The 9,812-nt window shown below is 32.9% G+C and overlaps 1 protein-coding gene across 8 annotated transcripts; it reads right to left on the bottom strand.

The window, feature by feature from the left end:
• Positions 1-945: 945 nt before the first annotated feature.
• Positions 946-8,077, bottom strand: LOC108339344 (protein STRUBBELIG-RECEPTOR FAMILY 3). Of its 8 annotated transcripts, none has more exons than XM_017576484.2 (17): positions 7,922-8,077; positions 7,253-7,508; positions 6,571-6,700; positions 6,398-6,469; positions 6,141-6,206; positions 5,993-6,064; positions 5,843-5,914; positions 5,679-5,750; positions 5,533-5,598; positions 5,307-5,372; positions 4,307-4,725; positions 3,697-4,193; positions 2,896-3,167; positions 2,193-2,331; positions 1,873-2,009; positions 1,630-1,786; positions 946-1,524 (listed from the first exon to the last, which is right to left on the bottom strand). In XM_017576484.2, the coding sequence occupies exons 2-17, from the start codon at positions 7,371-7,373 to the stop codon at positions 1,426-1,428; spliced, it is 2,457 nt and encodes an 818-aa protein (XP_017431973.2). In that variant the 5' UTR covers positions 7,374-7,508; positions 7,922-8,077; the 3' UTR covers positions 946-1,425. The 8 variants fall into 8 exon arrangements, with proteins under 8 accessions (XP_017431973.2, XP_052733578.1, XP_052733579.1 ...); XM_052877618.1 differs by having other exon boundaries at positions 3,697-4,187; XM_052877619.1 differs by having other exon boundaries at positions 3,697-4,184.
• Between the last annotated feature and the right edge of the window lie 1,735 nt (positions 8,078-9,812).

Raw genomic sequence — 9,812 nt, 5'->3', positions numbered from 1 at the left:
TAGAAATTATTACAGGACACTTGATTAAAATCACACAAATAACAAAGAATAAACTAGTTATAGTTAAAATTTAATATAAATATCTAATTTTTTAAACTTTAATATATATTGGATAGTAATAAAAAAAATTCATATAAAAATTAAATTAAATTATTATGTTATAATAAATAAAATTTATTTATATAATTACAATGATAAAATTATATATATAATAATGAGTTGAAAAATAAAAATAATTATATAAAAAATATCAAAATAATATTCAACATAAAAAAAAACTAAATGTATCTTAAAAATAATATGATAAATCATTAAATAAAATCACAAACAAATGTATAATTAAAAATATAATAAAATAAATAATCCTTTAATATCTTAATTGAAATACTCAAATGCACATATTATACAAAAGATATTATAAAAGAAAAAGTATCTTAAAAATAAAGATTATATAGATTATGAGTATTTTAATAATTTAATCGAAAACTAAAATAGGACATGAATGGTATTATGGCATTAAAGACAAGAATGAGAAGTCGTATGTACATTCTCATGTTCATTTCCATACCCAATCAATACAAAGAAACAAAAAAAGATTCAAATAGTATGTACATTCTCATGTTCATTTCCATACCCAATCAATACAAAGAAACAAAAAAAGATTCAAATAATATCCACGAAACGAGTTTATTTGGCATCCTAATACTCTAATAGAAGAATAAAGAACTCAAGACTTATACTTAACGAACTTCTTAACTTACGACTTATAATCCCTGAAACAAAGATATCCTAAGGATATCTAAGAAATAAAATTCAAAGAATTTATAAACAACTATTTTGCACTTAAAATTAATAAATTTGTGGTCTTTCAAAGAGAAAAAGTAACAATTCACTCTATCTAAACGCAATGATAATAAACAATAGATTAAACGGGCACAGCACAAGTAAACAATAGATATAATTTTGAAGTGTACAAAAAACAATAAATATCAAGTTACAATGCCTATCTATGATTTGGTACAAATGATCGACAAATTTTTATTGTGAAGGATAAACCTAAAAAGCACATGGATGCCATCACGAAATTACATCACTATCAAGAATTTGGAAACAATTATCAAAACAAATGGGTTAGTTAGCACACCTCTACAATACTAACATGCCAGTAGTCTAATCAACTATGAAATTATGAGATACGATGGCTACAGACACAAGTGTTGATCACAACAATTCAATTCTCTTACGTTGATAGGACAAAAACTCCTGGTAGAACTTGACATTGAATGTTGAATAGGTTAGTAGGAAATAATGAAGCATGGAGACAACTAATTGGGCTCCCATGACATGAAATCTCTACTAGTTGAAACTCATCAAGTGATTCTGTGCACATTAGGAGTAATTCACAAACAAATGTCATCACCATTCTCATTTTTCATTTGATTCACCTAGCTGAGACTCCTTCTTTATCATATTTAGTAAGTATAAGACAACCTCGGACATTGCTGGCCTAAATTCTGGCTCGGACTGCATTACATACATTCAAGGCAAAAAATTAATTCCATAGAATAAAGATGAAATAAATTAGCTAATAATAACTGGAACTTGAAGTTCATGCAGATAAAGGATCACCTGAAGGCATCTAGAGATAATGTCTGCAAAATTTGACAATGATTTTGCTGGGTAATTTCCATTCAAAGCAGGGTCAACCATGTTCGATAAGGCTTCAATATCATGAAGTTGGGGAACTGCCCATCTGGCCAGAAGCTGCTCACCCCGAGGACGTGTCCTGTGGAGGATGTTCCAAATAATAACTGAATAAGAAAGTTAAACATATGACTGAAGTACTTTGGTTATGATTTTGTCCATTCTAACCTGTCGTGGGACTGACGGCCAGTCAAAAGTTCTAACATGATCACTCCGAAGCTGTACACATCACTTTGGTATGTGTATATGCCAGACTCAAATTCAGGAGCTCCATATCCATAAGCAGTTAACAGGTTCCCCGAGAGCTAACAATACACAGAATATGAACAGACTTATATCATGCAAACTGCATTGACATGCTTATTTAATAACAAGCTATTTAAGGAGAAATCTTCCTTCAGTAGCATGGAGGACATCAAACCAGTAAAATGTTTATCATGTCCCTCGTTATGTTGAAAAAACTTTTACAATATCAAATGCTATCTTACCTGACTGACTGATCCTGAAGCTATTAATGGAGCTAAACCACAATCAGAGACCCGCACGGATAGATCATCATCAAGCAGAATATTGGCAGACTTCAAATTTCTATGTACTACAGGTGGCTGACATAGCTCATGCAGATATCTTGTTGAAGGACAAGAGAAATATTACATTGAGAACATCAAATTTTGTATCATAAAACATATTAAAAGTTAAAAAAATAAGTTCACACCACACAACATCCAAATACGTTTTTCCATAAATTATAGAAAATCCTTTAGCTCTCTAAAGAAACTGAATATGAGATTTCTTAGTTTAACAAACAATGATTTGGTCAGCTACAACATCTTATGATTTTGGCTTCAGTTGGCTCTTCAAATTGTGTTTAACTATTTATTCTCTTTCTCTTTCATACATAGAACAGAGCCTAATGTTTGTTGAGTAACTGTAAGATCCACATCGAGAAGCACTGAGATTTGATGGTAAGCATGAGTTTTATCGACTTGCACTTCAGAAAGTTCTGGTAAGGTTCAAACATACTTATCTCTTTAATGATCAAGTTTTTGTAAAATTACTTTCAGCCTTAAATGAATTCAACGAGGACAATTGAAATATAACAAGAATCTGCAAACAAAAACCTTTGAACCTAAGCTAAAATAACAAGCTTGAGCAAATTTGTTTCTTCCTGATAATAGCTACTTGACTTACTCTAAGGCTCTGGCTGCCCCAAGAGCTATTCGAATTCTAGTAATCCATGAGAGTGTGGTTTTGAAGTCATCGTCTGAGTGGAGTGCATCATACAGTGACCCATTACTGCAGTACTCAAATATAAGAAGCCTCTGACCATGCTCGGAACAGTATCCAACAAGCTCAACAACATTTGCATGCCTTATTCTGTCAATACTATTGATCAATTCAAGAAATTCATCATCATTCTGGTTATCCGAAGCTCTCTTGTCCAGTTTCTTTACAGCAAGAAACTAACAATTTATAAAGAAAGTCAAGCGTCAGATATGAATCCAATATTTTAGTAACAGTAAGGAAAACAGAGAGACTAGAATCAAAATGTGATCCACAGATATCAGTGGTTAAAACTTTGATAGATCAATATATGCAGAAACAAGCAATTGCGTTAGCAAGAGAGGGAGCCATCAATACATATACCGCAATTGCATCTCTGGGAAAGGTAGTGCTTGTATAAGATTTTTAAAATAAGAAAGTTCAAATGTGTACAATTCACATTACCATGCAAGAATAACCATCAGAAAATAAACCAGAAACAGCATTAATAAAAAATAGCATACTACACTATATTTTGACACCAGGCTAGAAATGTTGAAACAAGAACAAACACGAAGACAACGTCAGTTCAACTACAAATACATTCGAGAGACTGCTACTGAAAAGGACAAAGTATCAATAAGATAACCGTAGCCATTATTGCAAATCCAAGGGCGATAAAAGTTAAGACATGACATATTCAATGTAATTGATAAGCAGCAATGCTACCTTGCCATTAGGAAGCTCGGCTCTATACACATTACCAAGCATGCCTCCTCCTATAAGATTTTCTTGAGAAAAGCTATTTGTATACTGTTGAAGGGATGCAATACCAAAAAACTTTGCAAAAGTAGGAGGAACTGAACTCTTTTTGTGCGTAGTGACGTTAGTTGCTCTGCGGGATGTGGTTGGCTCAACAGTCACCTTCTCAGTAGTAGGTGGAGGTGGAGGTGGGGGTGGAGGAGGTGGTGGGGGTGGAGGGGGAGGAGGCATTGAATATACTTCTAGTGTACTAATATCTATCTCATGATCTCTTGGCTTTGGTATTGTTGCCATTCTTTGCACATCATTCTCTTGCTTACTCCGTGGATTTGGATGTGCATTTGGAATAGCTGAGACGGTCCTGATCTCTGCCTGACGACCTTCGTTTTGCCTTGGATTAGCCCAGGCTGTCCTATTCTCTGCCTGATGGTCCTCTTTTGGCCTTGGAACATCCCCTACTGGTACTAATTTAATAAATTATAATTGTTTAAAAATAAAAGGTTTAAATTGGATAATCATTCCAATGAGTAATTAAATGTTAGATAAAAAAAATGAAGAAATGATTATATTTATTTACCTTTTTCCATTTGACTAGGTGGTTGGACTGAACTCCCGTTATCCCTGGTCATTTCCCTTTCAGCCCCATACGCACCAATTTGATGCTTGGACCTTCTGCCATCCCGTTCTCTTCTGCTGCATCTTGGAATAAAGAGAATGAATCCTAGTAACAAAATAATGAATCCTAACACACTACCAATAGATATCCAAACCACCCTTTTTGTGGAATTTTTGGATTTCCCAGTGTGCGATTCATTTGCTGCAGCTGGTCCATCGGCCTGTTTAGTAGGTACACGGCCCGAAGATGGTGGTGACCCAGAGGTGGGAGTTCCCGGTGGTGCCCCAGAAATGGGAGTTCCTGGTGGTGTTATTGATGGGGAGCGAGGTGAAGAAGCTGGAGGTGTTGTACCATTAACATTAAATGGGTTTCCAGCTTGCCTAAATAACAAATATGATCTTTAAAAACTAAAGCTACAAAATAACTACATACACTCAAAATCCAAATTCTGAGGGGACCAAAATCAATAATTATAGAATAAATTTCAATCAAGAAATAAACAACTCACAATAGTCAAAGAAAAAATACCAAGCTACAGGATAGCCAGCCAGATATGATAAACCAAAACAAAACGTTAAGTTCTGCTATTGCTAACCGCCCAGTATTACTTTCAGTACAACTTAAACTACTCACATCTTATGTCATTTAACTGATCCAGAATCACAAACAGTATACCCCACACAAGTTAATGCCCTCATAAATAACCAATCTGAATGCAACACAACTGTGCGTCTTATTTAATGCACAGTAACTATTACAAATTGGAAATGGTGTGTAATATTGACTCTGAGACTAATCATAAATAATGTGTTTACTTTTCCTGGCCACTTTTAACTAGAGAAAAGGCAAGCTGAACCACCTACTTCCATGTTCATCTTCCCATTTACTAATTCAAGGTATCATCCCATTTAAGCATAAAGAAGCAAAATACATAAAGTTCTTGATTTTTTAAGACTTTCACCTGAAGGTTGGGATGCTCAGCAACTTTGGAGGTATTGGGCCAGCAAACTGGTTGTTCTCAATATTCCTGCTCAAAACGGGCAGAAAATCATAAATTTCAGAGAATCAAGCAGTACTAAAATCAGAAAGATAGCATCTAACCCTATACACTTTTCAAAAGGAATAAAATCCAAAATTAAAGCAACTTTATAAACTAACATAGCAAGAGACATGGTTAAGAGAAGTACAAATCTTTCAGAGGAAGGTCTTGTAAGACATCAAGTGTCCCAGACAATTGGTTGTTTTGTAAGCGTCTGCCAACAAGGAAATAGTGAGCTTGCTTGGCGCAAAAAATAGAAGGTCATAATATGAAAGGCTAAGACAAAATACTAACAGGGTGGTCAGAGATGACAAGTTATCCATAGAAGAAGGCAATGCTCCACTCAAATTATTATGCGATAAATCACTGCACAATAGGTAATGCCTTAATGAAATATTTTAATGTATAAGGAAGCGGAGAATCTCCGTCCAAAAGAGCTAAATGAAATGGGATCATACAGATTGATCAATTGCGTAAGTGACTGAAAAGCATCCGGTAATTCTCCAGTTAAGAAATTGTTGTTAAGAGACCTGAAAAGAGATAACTCAATATAATTTGGATGAACTTGCATAAAATTTAATATAAAACAGGAGAAGCAACAAACTCACATGTCTGTCAGTCCAGCCAGAGTGGATAAAGAGGTTGGAATACTTCCAGTAAACTGGTTGGCTGAAAGAAAACTGAAAATACAATCCATCACGTCTTTTTGCACAAATTGTTAGGAATAGCTAGTATCAGAGTTGGGTTATTACATACAAGTTTTTCATGGTAACTGGCAAACTAGATGGAATATTTCCTCCAATGTTGTTGTTGCTTAGATCACTACCTCCAAAATACATAGCAAACAGTAAAGAGGATGCAGAAGAAATTTATATGTACTATAAGAAGAAGGACCACAAAAATACATGAGCAGGGAAAAAGCAATAGATGCGCAAACATGTCCATGTTCATGCATATATGCATGTGCACACAGATAAATGAAGAACGAGAGAAAGAGAGAGAGAGATGTTTACATTACTGAGATTGAAACAAAAGTTGACAGTTTATCTCCCAGTTCTCCTCCCAAATTTGCACCATTTAGAACTCTGTCATAAATAAGATGATAATAAAACTTGTCATCATCTATTTTGTTCAGATGCTAATCGACAAATCAACATGAAGCCAAAGGGATAACAATATAACATACATTTTTTGTATGAATGACCCATTACAAGAAATGCCTTGCCACCCTTCTCCACATGGATCTCCTCCACTAGCAACCCACCCAGGAAGGACAGGGGATCCCAGTGCAACATAGAAGCTATTAATTGCAGCAACTGATACAATCAGAAAACTTTAGAACTCCTAAAGACTTCAGATGTATGACATGACAAATGAAGAATATGTTGAAGCAGTAATTCATAAATATTCTGGTTGGCTACACGAATCACACTTCACCATTCAGCTCATTTAAAGATGAACGGACCAATTATTGAACATTAATATTAAAATCATCGTGTTAATTATTAAATATAATGCTAATTATTAAACATTAAATCAGGGACATTCAAACATAGCAATTAACTATAGACTGAATAGGCACGGGAACACAAAGTGTAATAACTTCTGTTTTAAAGGGGAAGAAGGATATCAACCCCAAAACATCATCTAAGAACACATGAAATCCAATTTTATCGCCAGCAGATAGCAGAGAAGAAGATAGACTTCAACCACCATTGAGAAACACACAATATTAAAAACAAAAGTCCCAGAAGTCTGCACTATCAACGGTCCACTACACCAGTGTGACCACCGAATCTACAGTCATTCAATGGGAAGACCACGCAAAATGCCAAATCTCAAGATGCCAAAAGAGTAAGAATCCTTACCATCAGTGGGATCGGTGACGGCACTTGAAGTGTGAATTATGCAGATCAACAAAAATCCCAACAGAACTTGTCCACAGATCTTTACTCTCTGGCACTCCGAAGCAGATCTCTTCCAATCCATTGATCACCACACCCTTAATCTTCAGCACACTCCTCTCAGTGAACCCAATCACAGAACCATCCTCTTAACTGAAGAAGAATCCGGTCAACTCCCTTGAAGCTATTATCACCACTTCAACAAATCCAAAAATCAAACCTACCAAAAAAGTCCACACCCCATCCATTCACGCCGTAAATAAGCAAAACACACCCCGAGATCAAAACAAAAAAAAAAATGCATACTTTGACACCAAGCATTAAACATGAAACAAAAAGTAAAACCTGTCAAATAAATAAAATAATGAATGAGGCGAACTCACTAGTAAAAAATAAATAAATGAAGAGCAAAACAAGGTTGGCAAATGCAGAGATTTGTTCTGAGATTGTGCTATAAGGAGTAGTTACAATTGTTGGAGAAGTGGTGAAGAGAAACAAACTTGGCGTGTAAGAGTGATGAAAAGGAAGGGAACGTAAGCACACACAAGGCATTGCATCAAAAAGGGGAAATTGGCGTATAATAATAAACTGATAATTATTGTTAAGTAGTTGAAACTTGCGTAAAACCCTAACCTTTGTAAAAGAAGGAGCTGGGAACAAGGAAAAAGGCAAAGGCAAATTTGGAAAGGTACAATGACGAAGCTAGGAGGTTGGTCTGAAACTCTCTCTCTTCTCTGTCTCACTGTTCTGTTTTTCTCACTTCTATAAAACAAAGGAAAAGGTTGTGCTAGAAATGAAGTCAAGCCATATATATCCACTCTGTAAAGTTTTCAGAATGCCAGTTATCTTTTCACGCTCCATGATTGGCGCGTGTACTTTCTTTTCTCTGTCTCCATTTTCTGAAAAAATAAAATTTAATAATAATTTCAATCTTCATTTCCTTCAAAAACCATGGAATCTATCAATTCTTTTCAAGAAAAGTAATTTGATTCCAACCTTTTTATCTGCTTTGAAAGACTAGAGTCAGTTGCTTCTTCAAATTAGCATATATTCTCCCAATAAAATAAAATATATTATTGTCACAATTATAAATATCTTTTAATTATTGTTGTTCCCAGGACAAATAATTTTTTATTATAATTTCTGTCTAACAAAGTTTGTTTAAAATATCTATTTCAGTTCTTGAAAACAATTTATTTGATTCAATGATATATTTAGGATTAAATTAAAAAAAAGTTGATTAAATTAAAACAACCATTTATTACATGTTCAAATGAATAATTTAATTTGATATGTGAGCTACGTATGCAATGATAAATGTGTCAAACATTATTTTAGAATAACTTTAAAAAGTATAAAATGTAAAAGAAAAAACAAAATTCTGTTTCACCTGTTGCAGCTGCGCGTGATGTTAGAATTTATCAATGTTTTTTGGAACATAATGTAATTACTTTCTACTTATTTGTTATGAAAAGTTTACTTTATTAATTAGTAAAATGATAAAAATGTTAAAATTCTACTATAAATAAATTAAAAAAACTATGATAGATTGTATTAATAATATTTTGAATATTAAATTACTTTACATTTCTAATAAACTCCTTTAAATGAATCTTTAATATTACTTTAAAATTAGGGTTAAATAAGAACATTATGTTCCAAACGTCCATACATTAGTATTAGTACACTTAAATGTACTTTTATAAGATTTTTCTTTGTTCTAACTTTTATAGTTCGATACTTGTTCTATAAAAATTACGTTGAAAATATTAAAAGTCTTTTAAGCAAGTTAAATTATAGTTCAATTACAGATCTTACGTATTAAGAATTTTTAAACTGTAACATTTAACTATAATAAATTTAAAATATAGTTTCAAAATTAAAAAGTTAAAATAAGGTACTCGTAAAAGAAAGTACAATGTACTGGTATAGAAATAAATGCAATAATAACAACAACGAATGAATGAATGTTTAATAATTCATTGTCTTTGGTTAATGTGAAACTGTGTAAGAGAGCCATTGGTTTCAAAAAGAGGACGTCATGAATATCCAATAATATAATTGGTTGGATGCTGATTTTAATAATTGTATACAGCATTAAATAAGTTCTTTTCCACTCCTAAAATTCATGCATAATGATATTAATACATTTAACAAATTACTAATTTAGTTCTAAACTTAACACGTGATATTATAAAAATTAGTATATCAACTTTTTTAACTTAAAATAAAAAAAAACAAAAAATTAGATACAAATCATTTTTAAGGTATCAATAGCTTATTTTATAAATAAGATGTCAAAAACTTATTTTATATAACATATTTTTTTTTAATGAATTTTGTCTGAAATGATTAGTAATGGAGTAGAACAAATCGTATAAGCAACTGCGTTTTATCTTTCAACTCAAAACTCAAAAGGCTTTCAATAACCATCGATTTTCTTGAAACAATGATTGGTTTTTGGAATAGAAAAGAAAAGAAAAGGGTAGAGAACATAATGGAAAGGGACGTGGACGAAATTAAT

This window comes from Vigna angularis, chromosome 5 (genome assembly GCF_016808095.1).
Source record: "Vigna angularis cultivar LongXiaoDou No.4 chromosome 5, ASM1680809v1, whole genome shotgun sequence".
Classification (NCBI taxonomy): Eukaryota; Viridiplantae; Streptophyta; class Magnoliopsida; order Fabales; family Fabaceae; genus Vigna; species Vigna angularis.
This window is presented reverse-complemented; position numbering and strand designations above follow the sequence as displayed.